This window comes from Nelusetta ayraudi, unplaced genomic scaffold, assembly GCF_046127955.1.
Source record: "Nelusetta ayraudi isolate G7.1 ecotype Tasmania unplaced genomic scaffold, CSIRO-AGI_Nayr_v1 ptg000092l, whole genome shotgun sequence".
NCBI classification, from domain to species: Eukaryota; Metazoa; Chordata; class Actinopteri; order Tetraodontiformes; family Monacanthidae; genus Nelusetta; species Nelusetta ayraudi.
This window is the reverse complement of record NW_027466142.1, coordinates 3,480,925-3,504,446: the sequence shown is the minus strand read 5'-3', so window position 1 is coordinate 3,504,446 and position 23,522 is coordinate 3,480,925. Positions and strand designations below refer to the sequence as shown.

General features: G+C 40.2%; 2 protein-coding genes across 5 annotated transcripts; both read left to right on the top strand.

Moving 5' to 3' along the window:
* Positions 1-545: 545 nt before the first annotated feature.
* imp4 (IMP U3 small nucleolar ribonucleoprotein 4) lies at positions 546-4,382 on the top strand. 4 transcript variants are annotated; one of them, XM_076047155.1, is made up of 9 exons: positions 547-693; positions 1,279-1,387; positions 1,485-1,568; positions 1,676-1,785; positions 2,229-2,361; positions 3,367-3,521; positions 3,627-3,721; positions 3,817-3,890; positions 4,193-4,382. In XM_076047155.1, the coding sequence occupies exons 1-9, from the start codon at positions 691-693 to the stop codon at positions 4,303-4,305; spliced, it is 876 nt and encodes a 291-aa protein (XP_075903270.1). In that variant the 5' UTR covers positions 547-690; the 3' UTR covers positions 4,306-4,382. The 4 variants fall into 4 exon arrangements, with proteins under 4 accessions (XP_075903269.1, XP_075903270.1, XP_075903272.1 ...); XM_076047157.1 differs by lacking the exon at positions 4,193-4,382 and adding an exon at positions 4,130-4,146 and having other exon boundaries at positions 3,817-3,920; XM_076047156.1 differs by lacking the exon at positions 4,193-4,382 and adding an exon at positions 4,130-4,146 and having other exon boundaries at positions 3,817-3,926.
* A 766-nt stretch (positions 4,383-5,148) lies between these two features.
* araf (A-Raf proto-oncogene, serine/threonine kinase) lies at positions 5,149-23,350 on the top strand. Its single transcript, XM_076046909.1, has 16 exons — positions 5,149-5,266; positions 6,094-6,313; positions 7,927-8,030; positions 11,180-11,282; positions 13,139-13,293; positions 16,618-16,716; positions 16,849-16,993; positions 17,854-17,881; positions 18,011-18,141; positions 18,242-18,444; positions 18,610-18,786; positions 19,945-19,991; positions 20,741-20,859; positions 21,031-21,162; positions 22,111-22,245; positions 22,468-23,350. The coding sequence occupies exons 2-16, from the start codon at positions 6,203-6,205 to the stop codon at positions 22,606-22,608; spliced, it is 1,830 nt and encodes a 609-aa protein (XP_075903024.1). The 5' UTR covers positions 5,149-5,266; positions 6,094-6,202; the 3' UTR covers positions 22,609-23,350.
* Positions 23,351-23,522: the final 172 nt, after the last annotated feature.

Sequence of the window (23,522 nt, the reverse complement as noted above, 5' to 3'; positions counted from 1 at the left end):
ATAAAATTTAACTTTATACTCAATTTTTCGAAAGGGTCTTAGGGATACTCATGAGGTCCTTGGGTTCGCCCGGGCACCACGTTGGTGACACCTGCTTTAGACAATGCATGGGCAAACTACGGCCCAGGGGCCATAAGTGGCCCGTTAAGCTTTTTAATCTGGCCCTCTGAAATTGAAGAAATTATATTAATAGTAAATAACTCATAAAATAGCTGTATTTCATCCATTTTTTCACCATTTTAAGAGTAATTTCCATAAAGAGCTACAAACTGTGTGGCTTCAAAGACAGATATTTAGTTCTAATGCTTTTGTTCATTTTCTGACCTTTTTTCATACCTCATATCGGACCCCACGGAAGATGAGCTTTTGTCCTGACACAAGCTACTGGGAATCCTAAGGATAAACAAAACAAAACAAAACAAAATAAAACACGTTGTGCCTATCAGGGTCGAAGTAGTTGTGAAGTTTCAGACGGCTGTTGCTACCCAACCTCAGTGCTTTTGTTGAAAATTCGCGACATGCAGTACTTACTCCGCGACAGCAGGAGCAGTGTGGTATCAAAATCTTCAACAGGAAAACCATCGAAGAAAACGAAACTCCGACTGCGCATGCCCCAAAATCCACACGCGAAAGATTTTGTAGATTATCTGAATCTTGTTGTGTTGCACCTTCTGCCACTAAAAACACGTCATGGTAAGTGGGGAAACATTAAATATCGCGAATTGACTCTTTCCAGCTCCGTTTTAACACATGTCATTTTAACCCGGAGTGCCATATTATCAGAAACTCCGGCTCGCGCCAGACTTCGAAAGCATTGGGCTAAACTCGTATTCGCCTCGTTTATTTATTTTTATTAAGTCGTTTTTTTTATTGTGTTCGTTTTGCTCTTTTGCATTGGCGTTGGAGTCGTAAAGCGTTACTATTGCTATATCGGCTAACATTTTGCTGACACAAAATGCCCCACGACTCGTTAAAAGGCCTAAAAGGAGACGATATGGATCAAACCAAACCTGCCTTTAGCTGACCCTAAAAACCAGCTAACGACAGCCACAACACAGCACAACACAACACAACACAACTTAAATCAGTTCCAGTAGTCCATTCGCATGCATGATGTTGCTGTAGTACTCGAAAACCTGAAGTTACCTCGTTATTAAGGTTGACTCGTGTATTAATATGTTGCATTCTGTCTGTATAGGATGTAAAGAGTACAAAGTCGAGCTCCTTAAGATAGTTGTTTTTCTTGAGATAACCTGTGTGAATGTGACAACATTGCAGCTTCGTCGTGAGGTGAGACTGAGGCGGGAGTACCTGTACAGGAAAGCTCAGGAGGACAGACTTCGAACTATTGAAGAGAAAAAACAGAAGTTGGAGGGTGCACTTGATGGTAGGAGAAGATGCTCATTTTTGTATTTTCTTTTTTAAGCGTTAAACAAGTGATTAAGGGCTTAAATGATTTAACAATAAATCCTGTGTCTCTGCAGAAAACCGTGTCCTTCCCACAGAAGTGCGCAAGGAAGCGCTGCAGCTACAGAAACTATTGGAGTATGACGATACCGGGGCTGAAGGCTGGTGTTTTCTTATTCTTTCAAAATGACTTTGTATCTTCACATTTCATTTAACCGTCTGTGTATTATTTTGTTAAGATTTGTGTTTGTCATACACACACACACAGGCGTCAGCTCACACATGGACGATGAGTATAAGTGGGCTGGAGTTGAAGACCCAAAAGTCATGGTCACTACATCCAGAGACCCAAGTTCCAGACTCAAAATGTTTGCGAAGGTTGGTGTCTTTGCAAAGTTTTTCACACTTTGTCCACATAGAAGGTGATAGGAAATGGACGGACAGATAGCTGAAACGTCAGTAATTAGACACACGGTCATTTATGGTTAAATATTTCTAAATAAATAATAATAACAATGGTTCTGGCAGTTATCATGTATTATATAACTATAATTATTATATATGCACAGTATTATAGTTTATTCTCTATTATACATTGACATGGTACGGTATCTGTAATAGTGTATGTCCTGCTCATGACCAATATGGTGGCTTTTTTGGGTTTGTAATTTACAAATTTTCTGAGGGAAATGAGTTAATATGGACTGATACCCGATATTAAAAGCTTCCGTCCTTTCTGAAATAAAAATGAAAAATAATTCAGATTCAAATATCATTTTTGTCAATAAAACAATAACTTGTCAATGTTTAACTCCTTACAGGAGGTAAAGCTGTTGTTTCCAGGAGCCCAGCGCATGAACAGAGGAAACCATGAGATACCGTCGCTTGTTCATGCCTGTAAAGCGAACAATGTCACCGACCTTGTCATTATACAAGAAACCAGAGGAAGGCCAGGTATGAAGTCACTCCTTCAGCTTTTGTGTTTTTCAGGAACCAAATGACACAGCCTTGCTGCATTAAGCCTCGTGGTAAACACTAGGGCAAGCAAAGAGACTCTTGGTCAATTAAAATATTCAAATTATCACTAAAGCATCACACAAGTCTTTTGTCTGTAACATTGTTGCGTCACACGTGTACCTGTGCAATATCAAGATTCCTGAAAATGCGAAGCCTTGTGAGTCTCGCAAATTAAGTGTTCTGGAAAATGTAACATTGTTTTTGTCATATATTCTGATGATAACCGTGACCTTCAACCATGTTCACAGATGTCCTGTGCATGTAAAAAAGAGTCATGCAAGGGCCCACAAGCAGATTCATAAATTGATTTTCTCAAAACACAAATTACCTTGAATGTGTAACTACTCTGAAACAAAACAGGCAAAAAAAAAAAAAAATCTGTCACTAACCAGCTCAAGGCAAGAATAGTTTAGAAACGGCTGGTTCCTACCAAGCACTAGACCAATATAACTGCAATGATAAATGTACAGTAGATCATTCTCAGTCAATCTTAAGTTCCTACCTTCACCTGTGGTGATGGCTGTGGCTGACTGAGAGAACAAGATTGCAGATATAAGCCCCTGAAATGAGTAGAGAGGGGAACAATAACATTGTTCTTTGACAAAGAATCCTTTTACGGAGGTCATTTATTCCCTGGTTGTGGGAAAGTGAAATGGCCACTGGAGTTGTAGAGGGTTGGCAAAATTTTGAAATTGAAAATTAAAGGTGAAAATGTAGATTCTACTAAAACAACCACAAATATTGCTTTTAGAAAATATGTTTTTTCTTTTTTTTTTTAAATGTGTATAGTTATCTCTAAAGAGACATCAATCAATTTGTATTTGTACACTGCAAAATCACAACCAAAGGCGTCTCAAAGCTTTTTTTCACCTTATGTTGACTTCAAGAATACTTTAACTTGTTCTAGTCTGACTTAATTCTTTTTTCCTTTTAAATGTACAGATGGCCTAGTGGTGTCTCACCTTCCATTTGGACCAACCGCATATTTTACTCTATACAATGTGGTGATGAGGCACGATGTTCCAGACATTGGCACCATGTCTGAAGCTTTCCCCCATCTTATTTTTCACAACTTCTCAACACGACTGGGCAAAAGGGTTAGTAATGAATGCACATTTAAAGATACTTATTGCATAAATGTTCTTTTTTTCCCCCCACCCCTATGTGTTTGTTCAAACAATTGGAATGTCTTGGTCACACAGGTATCAAATATCCTCAAGTATCTTTTCCCAGTGCCAAAGGAGGACAGTAGGCGTGTAATGACATTTGCCAACCAGGAAGACTTCATTTCTTTCAGGTCAGAGTTTGGAGAGACTCCCTTCATGGAAACTGCGTACATACTTTATGTTTTTGATAGACTACAGTAATGCAAATTTTTGTTTTCAATCGTAGGCATCACACCTACAAGAAAACTGACCACAAGAACGTTGAGCTAACTGAAGTAGGACCCAGGTTTGAAATGAAATGTAAGTGTGTGTGTGTGTGTGTGTGTGTGTGTGTGTGTGTGTGTGTGTGTGTGTGTGTGTGTGTGTGTGTGTGTGTGTGTGTGTGTGTGTGTGTGTTGCGTGCGTGCGTGTGTTGCGTGCGTGCGTGTGTTGCGTGCGTGCGTGTGTTGCGTGCGTGTGTGTGTGTGTGTGTGTGTGTGTGTGTGTGCGTGTGTGTGTGTGTGTGTGTGTGTGTGTGTGTGTGTGTGTGTGAGAGAGAGAGAGAGAGAGAGAGAGAGAGGCGCAACAGTGAGATTTCAGCATTCTTTTGTTTTGTGTTTCAGTGTACATGATCAAACTGGGCACCTTGGAAAATGAGAGCACAGCGGACGTGGAGTGGCGTCATCATGCATACACACACACGGCTAAGAAAAGGAGGTTCATCAGTTTGGAGTAGATGACAATAATCAGTGGATCTTACAAACTGTTTAAAAAAAATTGTTTTTGTAATAAAATTTGTACTTCATACCAAGATTGCTTGATTGCAGGCAATTATTTTCATTTTGGAGTTCTCTTTGGTCATGTTTTTAAAAAAGAAATCTGTCACCAACATGAGTGAACACTGTAGAAAACGAAAAACACGCATTTTAAACAATAACAACAACAATAATATAATAGTGTTAAATCAGTTGCCCTGAAACTTGTTGAATGTCCAACTCATTATCTAGAGAGCCTTTGTTTATTAATAATAATAAAAATAATAATAATTTACTAACCGTAACAATTCCTTCTATAGTTAAAGTCCTTATTCACTAAAGGTTTCATGAGGCATCTGGGCTGAGGTCTCAGAACCCTCAGTAGACCATGTCCCAGTTGCTTATCCAATTGGAACTTTTACAGGCACACTATATGTCAAGATGCATATATATGTGTGTGTGTCTAAACAAAATCTTTTGATCAAGGCTTGGAAATCCTAGCTATAATTTTACCTTTCTGTCAGATTCAGGTCTTCCATCTCTTTCACTGGTAATATTTCATATAAGATATTCTACGTGTTACCACATTATGTATAATAATGAATAATGTATGATGATTTTTATTGAAAGTTTCAGTATTATGCTGATTTTAAATGTACTTAATTTTTTTTAAATATATAATTTAAATATTTATTGTAGGACTGTTTTACCTTCAGTTAAAACCTTAAATATTCACCTTTTTGGGGGGAGGGAGGGTCGTCTTATGCAGGCCATGACAGTATGTGACGCGCAGGACGTTTACCTATACGTAGCTGTCCAATGAGAACGAGCAGCTGACAGAATCAACCAATGACAACGAAGCATCTCGTAAGGTTTTCCGCTTTCTCCAAGTTCTTGACATAACCCATTTAAGAGCGACTCAGTTCAAGATGGCTGCTACAGGTACGACTTTAACGTGTGTTTTAAAGGTATCGAAATGTTCGGCCAAGGGTGTTTATACGTCGATATTCAGGTCCGCGTTAAACCGCGCGGGTCGCCTCTTCTTGCGTGAGTGTAAAGTAACTGGGACAGCCGCTATGTTTTCTGTAACCAGAAGTGAAGCGCTGACGCTGTTGTGCCCCCCCTCCCTGGTGATTTGGCTAACGTTAGCTGCCAGTGGCCAGGACCGAGCATCATAAATGCTCCGAACAGCGCTGCTAGTTGACCAGTTAGCCAGATAATCTCTCCTGCCGTGCCAATGAGAATATTGTCAGCTAGCAGTCAACTGTTCAGGGATGTAGCAGTGCTCAATGGAAACTACGGAGTCTCTCATAACTTTATGGTGGTTGGGGGGGTGTTTTGTACCCCAGTCCCATAGTTACCCGTATGAACTTTGTATTGTTGTTATTATTAATAATATTTGCCTTTGGACTAATGTATGAAACACGGCCTTGGGCATGTCGAAATGTGTTCTTGCAAAGTTGGCAAGCCCTGTGCTAAGCTAACTAGCTAACACCGTACCTACTGGCCGTCATTGTCATTGCAAATGATACTGAATATGCTGGTTTGCAGCTTTTTCAAAGCGTCGTCCTGACATATGGCCGAGTCGGTGAGACTGGTCGGTGGTGGATTACACGGTCGGTGGGTTTCTGTCCGGAAATTCATGCCGACCGCCTGTACATCCTTGTTGTTTGTCTACTATTTTTAAAGTATGTCCTGAGCCTCCAACAGTTTAATCTACTTAACTTGCATAATGCCTGTGTGAAAAGTATGTCCTTATTTTTCAACAGGTTTCAAGTAAAGGGCTAACTAACTCAACTTCAAGATCCCAGGGAGCTCGAAGCTGTCCTGGCAGCGTGGAGTCTTAATTCCTGTCCTAGCCTCATCTGTCAAGTCGTCATGTCCTCCACTTCTTCATCGTACTCCTCCTCAGGGGAGACAAGTCCAGAGGACTTACACCGGGGTGGCGGCACCATACGAGTCTACCTCCCCAATAAACAGAGGACAGTGGTGAGATATTTGATTCGATATCTGTTTGATCCTGCTGAATTTTTTGCCACAACTATTTGTATGACATTGCTCATTATCAGGGATGGATGGTTATGAGTCCCAGCATATTAGTTGAGGAAAACAGCATTTGACAATTGTGATTTCAGTTTCTGAAATTACTATTTGCCTAAGAATCTGGTATGATCGTGTTACATCTTTAAGCGTAGTTTCCTGTCTAACTCTTTATTTACAAATAAGGAACAGTATTAAGCCAGGGTTAAAACCATGGAAAATACAGTCTGTATTATCCTCAAGTCCTAAAGTTTCAATTTCCTTCCATCAAGGTCAATATGGCTCAGTCAATGAAATCTAATCTTAGTTCAATAAAGCACATTGACTATAGTTGTTCAACTACCCGACCAGATTAAATTATGGTGTACACTATAAAGCTGTTTCACGGGGAAGTTTTGCACCGATTTATTTGATAGCTTTATGGCACTTCAATAACAATAACACACAAACTCTTTACTGTTAAATATTAAACCAATAGTCCCCAAACTCTTTAGCATCTGGGCCTAAGGAAGAAAAAAAAACTTAAAATTCCCAGCTGCCTATTTCACAAAGGTAGAATTTTAAATGCTGGACTTTTAATTTGCTAGTTGTGTTCTTTACTTAAGCAAAGGAACAGAGTGCTTCTGCCACCACCGTCTGTAACGTACTGATGTTAAAACGTAGCATTGCATCAGTTGTTCAATATCAGTAGCAGTGACACCACTATGTTGTGCTTTCAAAGTAAAAACTTGCTCACTGAATTTTTCAAAATCAATTTTTTTTTCTCTTCTGCAGTGTATTTTTTGGGTGGCACGAAAACACTTGACTCCTATAGTGAGGGGGCGCATTACCCTCGGTTCTGACACCTGTTAGAATTTTTTAATTTATTTTTTAAACCATGAGTGCTAGTTATGTGGCATTCATTTGTGCACAAAACTGCGACAATAGGAAACAATCCGATGTGCCATTTATATGGACTCTGATTGGATCAAAAACAAAGTTACGCTACCTTCTCTGATCCCATTGAAGCCAATTTAATCCGTACAGTGTGTTAGATGACGCAATTTCAATTGGTTCTGTATTTAATCCCATTACTTAAAGTGCATGTAACCGCACCTACTGTTGGGTCTCCATGGTGCGCTGGTTTAACTGCAACCAGTGGCCCTTTCAGTGGCCTGCCAAGTTAAGCCGAAAGTTATATACAGTGGTAGAAAATTCAAAACCTCTCCCTACTTCCTTGTGTGTATGACAATGACTGATTGCGATGTAAAGCAAAAATAATTGTATAATCTTAAAAAAAACTAAATCGGGTGATAACATTAGTGCGTTTCCTTTCTGATATTGAGGGTATTTAAGTTAATTTATTATGACCTCGATTCTCTGTGAGTCTTTTATTTGATTTAATAAAAATGTATGAAATTGCTTTGCCTTTGATTTATATTATAAGTGTATCATAAGCAAGTGAGGAGGGGGAGACATGTTACCTGACTAAGCTCACTTTCGGGTTTGGTTCTCTGAGTTTACTGTAATAATAAATGTACATTTTTTTAAAATGTTAATCTCAACTGATTAATTCTTTCCAGGTGAATGTTCGTCAAGGGCAGACTGTGCACGAGAGTCTAGACAAAGCACTTAAAGTGAGAGGCCTCAGTCAAGAATGCTGTGCTGTATTTCGTCTTCTGGAGGGGTAAGATTAAATCATTGCTTCTTTTTTGTTAAAGTTCCAACTATAATACATACTATATACTGTTGTGCATCAAATAGTTGTTTGGCGTATGTCAGTACACTCAAAAAATAAAATTTATTTTTCCTAAAAGGATCATTTCTACATATCTTTTTTTATTTAGTTGTTTGTATTTCTCAGTCATTACCTGAAAAAATGTTTTTACATCGATATTGTTGTCTGTTCTGAGCTTAAAAATTTCCTAATGATCTTAAGTTTGCATGTGTTGCATTTTTCCTTTTGCCCGTACTTGCGTACTACTAAAACAGTTTTGGAAAAAGTACTTTTTGCATAAACATGTCCCCTCTGCATTTAAGCCACTCCCCCCTGCACTGTGTTGGGCGCAGCCATTGCTGTTCAGAGTTAAAGTTAGAAAATGTTCAGTCTTACGCGGTGTGTGTGCTGTTGACTTGAGATCAAATCAGCGCTAGTCTCCAAGCGTTCGCTGATGGAAGAGCCAGTGGATTACTTTTACTTGTCGCAAAGTTATTGCAACTCTTGCTGCCACTCTGTACGTTTGTGGAAACCATTTTTATTCCAACCATTTGCCAGCAAAAAAACCCCAACCCCAACATTAATTTAATGTAAAGGGCTGATTTTAACCCTACTGACCCAGCAACAGCCGTACAGTTGGTGAGTCTTGTTGCTTTGTGTGGCTACAGTGTACAAGCAACTGTCCTGTAGGTAGCTGTAGATACAATTTATTCACAATATACGTTGGATAATATATTGTAATAGTAATATATGTTCAGGTATGTCTTAAGGTATTTCAGGAATGTTTATAAAAACATCAGTGAGTCCATGTTGCAGTTCGAAGCTTCATAGTAACTCCGTAGTAGAAAGTTCTAAAATTAGATGAAATCAAAGTTCAAAGTTAGGGATGATGTTGGAATTGCGCATCCTAAAATATCGCGGCGTTAATACTCTTGCGATGCCACGGCATGTGTGACTGTGTCAAAGTACTCCAGGTAGTGTAGTTTATCTCTGGCGCTGTGGACTGGGCTGGCGTACAAAGCCAACCACTGCTCCCATAAACCTGAGAGCAATGCAGTAAGAGAATATGGTCAACAAAAGCACTGGCAGTGCTTTCTGCATTCATTTATTAAAATAGAAACAGTTGTTTCTCTCTAATCATACTGATGTTCCAACTGACAAAGTATTCCTTTGTATAGAATTATGCGAAACATTTTCATTATTTCATCATTTTAATGCAGGCGGCTTACTGCGCTTTCTATTAATGTATGACTTGCATAAGATTAACCTTTTTTCTTGTAATACTTTACATGTTACGTTACATTTACTTTACATTACTTTAATCTTGTTCGGTTGTCACTTTATTACATCTCATATATATATATATATATGTATATATATATATATATCTCAGCGCGACGCGAATATGCGTCTAAAATTTCCTCAGCGACTGAACTTGCGGGGCTCTTTCTGTCTTTATGACTTTTGACAATTATTTGATTTTATGCTTTTCCCACTAAGGGTCATGTAATCCTAACATCATCATTTAATTATTGTTATTTTTTTGTATTTACCTGGGTTTCCTTTGTTGAACATGCAAAAAAAACAACAAACTCAAGAAGTGGGATAAATAATTTTTATAGCATTATAAGTACAATCTGTACAAATACATCTGAAGCAGTTTGACATGAGGTATTAAACTTTTCCCAGTTATTCTTGCTGGCATTACGCCTACCAACTGTAGCTAATATAGACGGAAACTGTTGGCTCTCCGTTATTTATTTCCCGGCACATGGACGGTATGTTCAAATTGCACAATTCCAAAAACACAACCATTGACATAAAACCAATTTGTGCTTGTTCTCGTTCTTGTACCTCATACCTTCTTTGTCGTCGACCGCTTATCCAAATCCGGGTCGCAGGGGCAGTGTCCTTCACAGGGAAGCCCAAACCTCCCCAGTGACTTCCACTGGCTCTGTGAGGCACCCCAAGTCATTCCCAGACAAACCAGGAGTCTCTCCAGCATGTCCTGGATCTTCCCAGGGCCCTCCTCCCGGTTGGGCGTGTCTGAAACACCTTCACATGGGTTCAGGAGACATTCGGAGCAAATGCTCGAGCCACCTCCACTGGTTCCTCTCAATGCAGAGGTGCAGTGGCTTCTCACAGATGACCGAACTTCTTAACCCATTCCAAAGGGAGAGCCCGGCCACCCTGTGATGGAAACTAATTCCAGCTTCTTGTATCCGCGTCCTTATTCTTACGGTCATGACCCAAAGCTCTTGAGAGCCTGGAGGTAGATTGGCCTGTAAAATCGAGAGCTTACCTTTGCTGCTCAGCTCCCTCCAGCGTCTGCGTTACTGCCAACTCTCCTCCAGTTCGTCAGCAAGCTCCCTCGCTATTTGACCCCCGCTAGTGGAGGTACTTGAACTCCTCCACCTCCGGTGGGGCTTCCCTTTCGACCTGGAGTGAGCTTGTGTGGTTGTCTGCCTTTTGCTGGAACATGGTGTTGGTTATGCACATACTGCAACTATCACAGAAGTCATAACTCAGCACCATTTGGGTTCAGATTGAGCAGGCCATTCCTAACTATCGCGATTTTAATGAAAGTAAACAAAATATGCTAACCGAGGCAAACCAGTTGTCTCAGGCAGCCCAAATCAAAAAGTTACCTGGACGCCGCCTTGATTTACTAATAATACCCTAGCTGTGAGTCTCGGTAGCTCACAGAGGTGGACAGCTGACAGCTGAGGTTTTTATTCGGGTGAATTAAAATCTAGCTCGACCAAAATTTCCGTGTACCATTTTTGTAGGTCACTAGCACAGTAAGAACCGCCAGTAATATGTTGTAGTACGTTTGTGAATTTCTGGCGAATCTGCTGGCGGTGGCGAAGCACGTTTGCAGCTGTTCAGTGAGGAAACGCGTTAGATTGAGGACCAGTACGGACACAACACTGGTGTTGCATCAAGTTTCTTTACATCTCGCGCACGGATGAATGCACTATTGACCGCTGTCTTTACGATGTGTCTATCGCACGTGTTATTGCGGCGTCGATAAATTCACAACATATCGCGCGGTCCAAATACCTTGTAAGCATGAACTGTTCTTTTTCTTTTTCTTTTTTGCATCCGTCCATCCTCAGCCGTAAGAGGTTGACCGACTGGGACACTGACATCACTCCCCTGGTTGGAGAGGAGCTTTTGGTTGAGGTCCTGGATGATATTCCACTCACCATGCACAACTTTGTAAGTATTGTCAAAAATACAAGCCTTAGGATTTCAAAAATACAAGCTTGTGCTGGACAGCATTTTAAATGATCGAGTCTGATTTAAAATGTTTCAAATGTTTCACCATTTAACTGTGTGGGGAAGCATGTCGTATTTTGTAGTCCTAGATGTTTGTAGTTGTTTGTTTGGCTCCATGGATTGTTGACGTTTGAAATGCTAAATTATTTATTTGATGCATAGGTGAGCAGCTCCCAATGTTTGTCAAATGAATTTAATTTTCCATTTCAATGTGTCATGAAATTTAAATTGCCCTATATTTTAATTGTTTGAGTTAATTGTACTGGAAGTGTCCCTTATCATTTGATCATATGGATGCGTTTATCTCTTCAACTTAAATCGGGGCTGTCAATTTCTCTGCTTTTGTTTGTTTTGTTTTTTACACTCTGACTAAACAAAATGTTCCAAGCCTTGGCTGAGTGAAGTATTTTGTGTATTTTTTGTTCCTAAAATCTTGAAGGTGTGATCAGTTACACCAAACATTGTAAAGAATCATTAGAATAGGCATCGGAGAGGACAGTGACAGAACCCCTTGGCATTGATATGTTATAGGGTGCACCAATCACCAGAAGCCAGTTAGCATAAGCTGTTTTCAAAGTCCCACAAAAACCTCTGCACTTTTTGTGTCCTTCTGTCAAATATACTTTTCCAGCGAGGTCTTTGCCACCACCTTTTCTTTAGAGGTTTAATCCCTCATCGCTGCAATATTTTTCATCAGTAGGTATAGGATAGAAATGTACATCCCTGTGGCATTTGTTAAATTATTATATTGTTGTGCCCTTCAGGCATTTCTGCTATTTTGTTGTCCTCTTTGCCAGTTGTTGAATTATTTGGGCTTGACAACAAGAAGTACTCCTGTTGTAAGTGTGAGAAGGACTCGGGGCTTTGTGTACTGCCACTCTTAACTGCCCAGGTGTTGGTGATCCCGTGGTTTTTGCCTCGTAAAGTATTACCGCATCAGCTCAGCAAGCATTTGTAAGACTTTTGAGTACATTGGCACTGGATATGGGATAAAACACGTGTTGACTGTCTGTTTGCTGCCCCTTTCCCACTGGCCTCAAGTGCTAAATGTTAGCAGTTTTAAATGAGATTTTGCCAGAGGAAAAAGGGGTAAGAGGGAACTTGAAGATTTCAGTGAAGACCACTCAGAGTGGGTTGGCACAAGCTCTTAGGAAAAAAACTCCACAATGTACTTCAGGGCTAATTAAGAACTTCAGACTTCAGAGTAGTCCTAATTACGGCTGCATGATAAGTCTGTTTTGGATCGTAATCAAATGAATTCATTAGGGAGATAGAAAAAAAATTGTGTCAGCTCTGAAGCAAGTCACACTATTGTTTTAATCTTCACGTGAGGTCCCATGTGTCTTAAGACACCAGTGTAGCTCAGCCAGTCTATGCAGCCATTGAGTTTAATGTTGCCTTTTGTCGCTGACAAGTGAAGTCTTGAATACTTGTGCCTGCAAACTTCAAATGAACGTTTTGTTTTGTTTTTTTTAGGTGCAAACTATATATTTGAAATAATTCCATTGTATTTTGAAATTTTACCGAAAAAAAATCATAAATTTCGAAAACTGAATTTTCAGATTTTTTTTTAATTATCATTATTATTATTTTTATTTTTTAGCCGAAGTCGCACAGCCCTAGCTTTAGTAGACACCGCTATGCATAATAAACACTGGTATTGTGTTTTACCTGCCATACGGCCCAGTACTAATACAAGGCAATTTATTTTTGTTTGTTTTTTGTTTGTGTATTGGACATGTCATCATATTTGTGGTTGCTGCACACATGCACTCATTGCGACCTCTTTTGTGCAGGTACGGAAAACCTTCTTTAAGCTGGCCTACTGTGATTTCTGTCACAAGTTTCTTTTTAACGGCTTCAGATGTCAGACGTGTGGCTACAAATTTCATCAGCACTGCAGTAGCAAGGTCCCCACAGTATGTGTGGATATGGATACAGTCAGTAAGCGGTAAGTCCAACAGTATATCTTTGTTGCTTTTCATGCTCCTTGGCGTTTGTTTGTTCTCAGCATTCCCTAAATGTTGATCATAGCCACGGTAACTGTTCCTCTTTCTTTTTTAACACGCTTTTTCGGTACATAGGCAGCCTTAACTGCACAGCAGCTCGGTTGATAAGATTTCACTTTGCAATTTTGCCCATCTGCCGTGTCAAGCTTTTCAGCTAAAGTATTTTCTGTGACGGGGAAACCTTTGTAAAAGCATCAGCGTAGCAACGTTTCACTGACATTCCTCAATGGAAGAATAAAACGACATGTAGGAGGCTGCTTTAAGATTAATTACTTGATCAGCCATATTGATGCGCAGTATTTTAGCAGCTCCCTAAAGAAAATAAGGGGCCGGTAAAAATGAGTGGGCTCACCCTAAACCTTCAACTCACAATGCACACCAATTCATCTGAAGCATGTCTTTTGCAACCATTCGACATATTTCCTGGTTAATGCCTTCTGCTTTCCTGGGCGTCGCATGCCCTCCATCTCAACACTGCTGGGGGCCACTGCAAGTTTTTTTTATGAGCTGTGTATTCCAGTCCCTCCCAGGAAAAGATAAAGAAACAAAAAACTCAAATGTATTGCATGCATTATTCAACACAAAACCAGCCAATTATCTGCATGTTATCTTTTCATTGACGGCACGCTTTTGGCAGTAATAATCGTATTTCCCAATAAAATGCATAAACTGTGCTGGGCCTGCCGACCAGATCATTGCCACAGGTTCATTTTGACTAGCAGTTCCTGGGTAGGTTTCATGTCCCATTCAGAAAAACATTTAAATAAATAAATGAATAAATGAATAAATAAATAAATAAAGGCCAGTGAGACATACAGACAATTAGAATACAATAGTAGACAAAAACAGGTGTGACCATGAAATGCAACAGGAGAATACAATTAAAGTGCATGGTAGAACGTGTCCAAGAGTTTTACCTGAAGGTAGGTACCATAACTGTACTACATTTTAAGATTTCAAAATATTAATTGGTGGTTGCAGGTTTGGCCATTCGACCATTACTGTAGCGACAGCTGCTTCTTAAAAGATTTGCAACAGGAACGCTCGCTTACTGAAGACGGGATGCTGTTCCACAAAGCGCGACCTTTTTGGGTAAATGTTGTCGGTCATGCGCAGTCCCCTCGACTTGTTGTACCTCTACTTATTTGTGAGGTTGGGCCATGTCTGTATCACGTAGGACTTTTTAGATTCGGCGGGCACCCTTCAAGTTTTTGACAAATATGCGACAAGTTCCCCATTACCTTTGGAACATTAGGAAGTGTAGGAGTTACACCTGAGGAATTACAGTGCGTGAAATGCTGGAAAAGCCAGGAAAATGATGAACTATGAAAAACGATGAACTACAATGAAGGCTAATCAAAAGCCTGATTTGCCAACAAAAAAGAATGAAAGAGAAAAAGTTGTTTTCCAATGTCTTGCATGACAGTGGAGGCAAATGATTTTGCGTTCCATCAGACGATTCTCCAAAACTACTTTTTGGGTCTGTCAACACTGACGTTGGAAATTGATAATCTGGCGTTGCAATTCGTTTGCCTGGGATTTCCTGTTGGATTGGGGTAAGGTTGTTTTTATTGGCAGGCAGGCAGGAAGTGTTGACTTGCGCTAGTCTAGCTCCAGAGGAGTTACCCTGATAATCAGCTCGACTTCTTACGTAGAAAAACCCAAATCTAAATGGCTCGTTGGAGCGGAGTAGCACTGAAGAGCCGGCCCGTTTGCACATTCACAAGTTCATTCTTGGTGTGTTGGTTGGCACAACAGCAATGCAAAAACGACAAGTTTAAGTTAAAAAAAAACCCGACAACAACAGTTCTTCTTAATGGGACCCTTTTAAAGGTGTCACACTATGTGTAATGAAATGTCTAAGAAAATAAATATAATAAAGTAAATAATGCGTTTGTTCGCTTCTATGTGGACAGCTAATGGGTGGACGTCATGATGTGGCTCAGAAGCAGCTTCTCTGTGAGAAAAGGGCTCCTGATTAGCCCATAAGCTGATCAGGCCAAACCACTTAGGAAATTCCTTTTGTTATAAGCCAATGGATTTTTTTTGCTGTATGTTCCTTGCTTGACTTTAATTCATTTGTAATTGTCGACAGACGATTGCAATTTTACCTGGAATTTTGTCCTTAATACTTGTATACTGTAGATATATAAATGCCCGAATCCAGATTGAGTATTACACTATATGTGCCAGACTCATGTGCTGCACACAGCATAGCTTTACTATAGCTTAAACTTAAAAGAAGCTTCAAACTTATTAGCTTATTATACGTTTTTAATCTTGACACTCAACACAAAATGAGCAGGGCAACATTTTTTTCCCACTTATAAAGCGGATCATTCACGTCCACGGTTCTTGGTTAAAGCAAGTCACATGAACGGCAACAGACAGGTGAGGGAACAATACAAAGACTATTAAGAGCCACTCGGAATCCTTTGGTAACATAGCCCTTGAGAGTCATTCAGCCTTCAGTCCTACGGCCGGGCTCAGGCTAAATCCAGCACGAGTGAAGGGAACACAGAGTTCCCCGAGCAAAGCAATTCCAGTACGCCTTCCAATTCTGAATTGGCTTCCATCCCTTTATCGTCTGCAATTTGTAGAGCTTGCAGTCTAAACAACTATAAAACAGTGGTCATTAGTGATGAAATACAAATACCAGCTGAAAATTTTTGGGGCTGGACCGATATTCAAGCTTTAGGAAGAAATGGCAGTGATGCAGCCGCTGTGCATGATTACCGATGCGGTCGTTTCCGTCAATGATGGCAGGAAAGCTGAAAATTCACCATCCGCTGACACAAGAGGGATTTACAAGACTGGCAATATTGTTCATAATAACGGGAAACCCTTCTTGACGGATGTAGGTGTGAAATTAAAGCCGTGGCAGAAAGTTGCAGATTAATAACTTATTTTTTTTTTTTTTGTTACAATAGGATTGTTTTGACTGACGAGTGAATGTGTTGGATTCAGAATATTCATGCTGCCACTTAGTTAATTATTGTCCTTTGCCTTTGCTGTTTATTTTCACCTGAGGAGATGAGAACCAGAATGACAGGAGTGGCCGGCCACCTGCGATGGGTTGCAATATAGACAAAAATGTTATATCCTGATTATGATATTTTTCCTGTATTTATCCTTGCATAGCATGTTTTTTCTTAATGACGTCTTCTTCCACCAGTGACTGCCCAGGACTTTTTTTATTTATTTATTTTTACATTTTGTTGGCTGTCTGCTTTTATCTCTGTTAATCCTAACCTTTGCCTTGCCAGGGGTGATACTAATACATGCACAGATGAGTACCCGCAGATGCTAACGCCAGAAAATTCACCATCGCAAAGCAACTTAGCCTTAACCCCAGAGCCTCCTGGGTGAGTTTCATTAGTAAAGTCATTGCTGACCAAGTAGAAGGTCACTAAAGTTTTGCCAGTGGTCTTTTTTAAATTTTTTTTTTTTTTTTTTAGATGCAATATTTAGTAAAACCTTTGCTTAACATTGTGCAGGATGGACCTTTTGTCACCGGCCTCAGCGTTTCGCTTCCCCATGCCGGGGGGAGATTGCCAGTCCCTGCAGAGGCACCGCTCAACCTCCACTCCTAATGTCCATATGGTCAGCACAGTGGGACCCACTGGCATCAACATTATAGAGGTTAGTTTTGGATTTTGATTTGTTTTAACGAAGCAGCAAACGCATAAAACAAGACCATTATGAAAACAGACTTGTCCTCAGTCCCTTAAACTATTTTTCTGGAAGCTGTTGCACCGATAACATTGGGCTCAAATTTCCTGTGACCTCGCTGCGCCACAGCTGGTTCACTCTTGCATTACCTTAACCACAAACTTAATATGCTGTTGCTGCTAAACCCAACAATGCCCTTGTCTCAGATATTCAAGAAAAAATACTTTATGTATGTAGTTATATTCGTTCATCAAAGATTTATTTTGCCTTTTGCGATACAGTTTAGGGCAGGCAGTCGCATGCACATGACATTTTCTCATCGGCGACATATAGAATCAGTGAATCAGTAAGGTTCTTTTTTTTCCTTTTTTTTTTTGGTAGATTTTTATCTTTATCATATGTGCAATATAATGAAATAATGTCATATGGTACAAGGGCTGTTGGTGTAGCGGGTTAATGGGATAAATTTAATGAATTTAATGAGTGAATGCACATTAAATCCTGAATTTCAATGTATGCGTTTGTATGTTCTGTTGTCCGAACAAAGGGAAAACTGACAAAGCGGCGTTCGAATCCAAATGATTAAATTCACATCCTATTACAAAACCTTATGTGTTATTAACATCCTTGAACCGAGATAAGATTCCAAGTATTATGGATCTTTTCTTGTTAAGAAGTTGCCTTGACGCTCATGTTGACCTTCAGCACTGGCTGCTATTGTGTCATCGCATTAGTAGCTTTGCCTTAAAAGTATGAAATAAATAGCATTAAGTAACAGTTGCTTGGATCCAGATGTCTCCTGGAGTTAATGTTGTCTTGTCCTTTTTCAGGAAGCATTAAAATACAACAACACAATCGGTAAGTTATTTTAAAAATACTTTTATAAGACATTTATAATGCTAATTACGCAACACTTCTGTCTGTCTATTTATCTTTCTATCCTGACGACCAAACACAAATCTCCTTTGTTTTTTTGCCATTATTTAGGTCCTGAGCCGTCACCAAAACCCTCTACAAGCCCACCGTCTTCGCTTGGGTCTCCCGGACGTCGACCACCCAAGTCACCTTCTGAACACAAGGAGCGCAAGCCCTCGTTGTCCGATGACAAAAAGAAAGTGGTACGTGACCTTTGGCCCTCCTCGCATGTCCTAAATTTCTATTCCAAGACGAACGTACAAATATTCTCATTCAGCACCCTCCGCCTGTTTGTTCTTGCAGCACCGGGGCGGTTACAGAGACTCCAGCTATTACTGGGAGGTCCACTCCCGAGAAGTCACCATTCAGAAGAGAATAGGCGCCGGGTCGTTTGGAACCGTTTTCAAGGGCAAGTGGCACGGAGACGTCGCCATCAAAATCTTAAAAGTCACTGAGCCAACGCCGGAACAACTGCAAGCCTTCAAAAACGAAATGCAGGTCTTACGGTGAGAGCTACACTAAAAGAATAACATCTAATACTCATCAATATTAAGTATATTTTTTAGTCATAATTTGATGCTAAATTTTTAATTTCATCCACAAAGTATTTTTGTTTTTACCCAAGTTCACATTTCCTCATTCTGTTTCTTTTTTGTTTTTTTTTGCTGCAGGAAGACCCGTCACGTCAACATTCTGCTCTTCATGGGCTACATGACCAAGCCTAACTTTGCAATCATCACGCAGTGGTGCGAGGGAAGCAGCCTCTACCGACATCTGCACGTCACAGAAACCAAGTTTGACACTATGCGCCGCATTGACGTGGCCCGACAGACGGCACAGGGCATGGAGTAAGACTCACCGTTCAGCGTCATCCGCAATGTCGTCTCAATGCTAGACGTGCTTCATGTTCAATTTCAGTGTAAAAGGGAACTGTGCCGTCTTATTTCCTGACCTCATCAAATCCAGTCAGCGTTTTGGCGCTGTGGCAAAGCGCCGTCTCACTGCGGAAATGTGGCCTTTGTTGCTGCTTTCCCCACCAAAAATGATCTTATCTACACAGTTATTTTTGTTTGTTTTTTTTAACACGGTTTGACGCGTTCACAATTGGCGTTTGGTACCTTTCCCACGAAACGTAAAAGTATCGCGTCTGGTCACCAGCTCACCAGCCAAATTGTCAACTGTCAGCGTTTCAACCCGTGTTAAAAACCAATTACTGTGAAAATAATAGAGGAAATCATTTTAGCGGGAAACCAGCAATTAAAGACCCGTTTGAAAATGTTTGTCTTTGCCACACTGAAATATTTCAGATTATCAGACAAATGAACGTTTTCGTCAAAGATCACTGAACACAAAATGCTGTTTATTTTAACAAAGACTTAACATGAACGAAACCAAACGTCCATGGCCATGGGTGGCAAAAATGGCCACATTGCTAGATCACGAGGTAGTTATGATGAATCGCACTTAAATTAAAAAAAAATTAAGGCCTAAAGATCCTTAAAAAGCAAGACATGACACCACAGTCCAGAGTCATTTAGAAACAGATAAGAAACATCGACTCGATCGATTGACATCCGTCATTCTGGAAATTTCTAAAGCTTCAGGAATACGAGAGCCATTTTCCACAAATGGAGAAAACTTGTAAGTTCAGTAAAGTATTCAGTGCTTCACTTTTGCACATTTTGATTTTTTAAACTCATTTTTTCCTCAGAATTCTACACACTACACCCTTTAATGATATGAACATTTTCCTTCCTTTTTTTTCTAAGAAAAATCTCATTGATTTAGTTTTATGTCATGCGTGTGTGTGTGTGTACTGTTCGATCTATACTCGTCTGTACAACATTTTGCAACTGTGGCATGTTTGTGTGCGTTACTACAACCCAACAAAATCAAATCAAACTTCATTTATAAAGCACTTTTCATACATAAGAAAATGCAACGCAAAGTGCAAACAATAGTCTCCTGGGAATTAACCTGAGTTTTTTTTTCCTCCTCCCTTGCAGTTATCTTCACGCAAAGAACATCATTCACAGAGACCTAAAGTCAAACAGTATCCTTATGCCAAGTATAGAGTTAGTTGTCTTATGTCATTTCTTTTGCCTTTCGACTGTTGCGGGTTCTATTAGACTGCAAGATGGTGTAAAAGGCTTTTGTCCAATGTCTTTAAAAACAAATCATCTCTGACGTACGACCATAGTGGAGCCATCTTCTCATTCCTGCCCCCAGCAGGATAAGACACCGTGTCATAGAGCTTGAGTTGACTGGCTTATTTCAAGTGGCGGAGAGGTTCTTCAGAAGTCTCCACGAGTGATTCCAATGCAGCGCTGTTGCGATGTGATACATGGAGTGTTTGACAGCGTGGATGGGCAGCCAAATTAGCATTGGCAGCTGCTGCACAATGCTGGCCTGTCGGTATCGACCAAAACAGCCTTTTTCAACTGGTGGCAACCAAAAAGTGGGCCATGGATCTGTTTTGACTGAAAACCACAGGACTGAAATCTATCAAAGGAATGATGGCTGATTGTATGCTACATAAAATGAAGGCAGTTCTGCAAGCAGATGAGGGTCAGTCAAAGTAAAGGGGGCCAGTGAGTGTGTTTTCTGATTGACATACAGTATGAAATGCAATTTATGATGAGCAGTCGTTCTCGTTCCCATTCAATATTGTATGGAAGTCTGAAATCCAGTATGGTGAAAGCACTGCTTTTTACCTTGCCTGTGCAGTCATGTCCCACTAATCTCATTTGCATGGGTGGAGCGCAGAAGACATTTTTGTCGTTTCCTCAGCTCGGTTGCCAGATATCTTTCTCCACGAGGGCTGGACTGTTAAAATAGGTGACTTTGGCTTGGCTACAGTCAAGTCCCGGTGGAGCGGCTCACAGCAGGTGGAGCAGCCCAGTGGATCCATCTTGTGGATGGTGAGTCTCCGTCTCCGCCTCTTTGACCTGGTCACCTGTCTGTCAGCGTGAGAACCCGCTGCTGAACACCGCAGCGGGTGGCTCTAGTATTCCGCCTTTAGCATTTGAGTTGGTTTGCATTGATTCATTGTTTAATTGTTTATATTGCAATATTTTCCTCTCCTCCCGAAGGCCCCTGAAGTCATCCGGATGCAGGACAGCAACCCATATACATTTCAGTCTGATGTGTATGGCTATGGAGTGGTGCTGTTTGAGCTGATGACTGGAACTCTGCCTTATACCAACATCAACAACAGAGATCAGGTTTCATTTCTCTTCAGTTCTTTATTTATTTATTTTGCACAACACCACCCTTTAAAGGAATGTATAACCTTAAGTTGATTTTTATTTAGATTTTTTGCTAACCACTCCTTGGCCACTTCCGACCTGAGATTTTGTTGTTTTGTTTTTTCAACTCTCATGCTAGCATGTTGGCATGTAAACTGATTGGCCGTACTCGTGGGGGATATTATGACCAAGGCAACACAATGTGTTTCACGGGATATTGAGGGAGACTTGTTAAAGCAAGGAGTAATGCTGATATAAACCAAGCCGAGTAGCCAAACACCAATCAAGTAGTATTCAGTCATTCACATTGCTCATCATTTATTCATTTTTATGACAGCGGAGTAACAGAGCAGAACCAGAACAGCGATATCACAGCCTCATGAGTGGCTGCACAAAGATTTTTTTCTGTCATGTTAATAGGTTATTATCAAAATAAAAGAGGCAAATAAGAAATATGAAGTTGGTGGTGATTTAAAAGAAATGACAGGGACAAAATTTGGATTCCATTTATATTTGGCCATTTTTTTAAAATAATAAATTGTTGTTGCTAGAATAAATATTTAGTATATTTATATTAAAAAAAAACATAATGAACTCAACAGTTTTTTTTTTAATCCAATATAAAAACCACATGCAGTCCTGATATTATGTAATGATCTCCTCACTCTCTTGAATCTCTGCCATATAGTTCCCTAATTAGAACACGAACAATAGATACTGTGTATGGATAGAAGACCAGTTGAGTGATTTTCTGTTTTTTTGTTCTTTATTTATTTAGTTATTTATTTATTTATTAAATCAAGGGGTCATTGACTGGCAGTTGGCATATCGTGTGCGTACGTATGGATGGATGGATGGATGGATGTATGGATGGATGGAAGCACTGAAATGTGTCCTTAACGTCCTCTTTATTTCCCGTGCCAGATCATCTTTATGGTTGGACGCGGTTACTTGTCTCCAGACCTCAGTAAGCTGTACAGCACCTCACCCAAGTCCATGAAGAGACTCATCATCGACTGCTTAAAGTTCAAACGTGACGAGAGGCCGCTGTTCCCACAGGTAGTCATATTGTACATGCGTGTGTGTGTGAGTCATGTGTCATTGTTTAGTCTCTTCTGTTACAGACTGCTTGAAGTTAACCGCCCCGTAATACTTATTTATATGTCAGCATTATGTATATAAGTGTAAATAATTCATTTGTCCACAAGATGTAAATATCTCGTTCGTTCTGTTCCCTTCTAAAAATCAACGCTGTTCTATTTTTTTCCCCCTCTTCAACAGATCTTGGTAGCAATCGAACAGGTTCAGGACCTGCTGCCCAAAATCGAGCGCAGCCGTTCGGAGCCGTCGCTTCATCGAGCTGTGCACGCCGAGGAGCTCAATCCCCTCCTGTTCCACACCACCAGGCTGCTGCCCCTCTGAAGCCCCGCCCCAACCCCGCCCCCACCCTCCCCCCCGCACCACCACAGCATCGTCATGGTCCTCCACAGAGGCCAAAGCCGGGCATTACTGACTGTACCAACTCCCCTCAGAGCCCAAAGGCGCCAGTCAGCATGAATAATGTTGGTCAAGGAAAAAAAAATAAATATATAACATTGTGCATTTTTTCATTTGAGTAGCCACTTTTTTCTGTTAAACAAACAAAACAGGTCAGCACGTTAGGATTTTCTTTTTTTGTTTGTTTGTTTGTACCGCTGTATCAGAAAGCCTGTTCAGAGGCTTCTGGTTGGTCAGGAGGAGTTTTACTTTTCATTTACTTTTCTCGTCTGTCCATGTAGGTTTTGGTTTTGGTTTCAAGAAGTGACGTGATCAAAAAAAAAAAAAAAAAAAAAAAAAATGTTTAGTCCATTTTCATTTGTGAGGTACACCGTCTGTAAAATATTGCACTCTGATGCAAGCCAAAAGTGACATCGGTTTTCAGATGCTTGAAATGTAGACGAAACAACGACAAGCATATCTGCATAGTTGTGCAGCATTCCTTTGGTTTTAATGCGTTCAGAATGTGCCTCATAATTTGCTCTGTCCAATATTCAAACACAGCATTGGAATCAACGATATATGCAATACCTGATCACTTCACCAGCTATGTAATAATGGTAAACCTCTCTGAAAAACAATTTTACTGAAACGGTTTTTAAAATATAAAACTATCATTTTATAAAATGCCAATAAAACCAAGTGCAGGGTGATTAGAATCTGTTTATTACTTGCAATAGTCACTTAAATGATCATTATTGTCCCAAGCACTTTTATTTCAAAATGTCCAAGACAAGACAAAGCAATCTTCCTGACTTCTCAGGTCTGACTCACTGAGTAGATCATGTTCAAACCTGCTT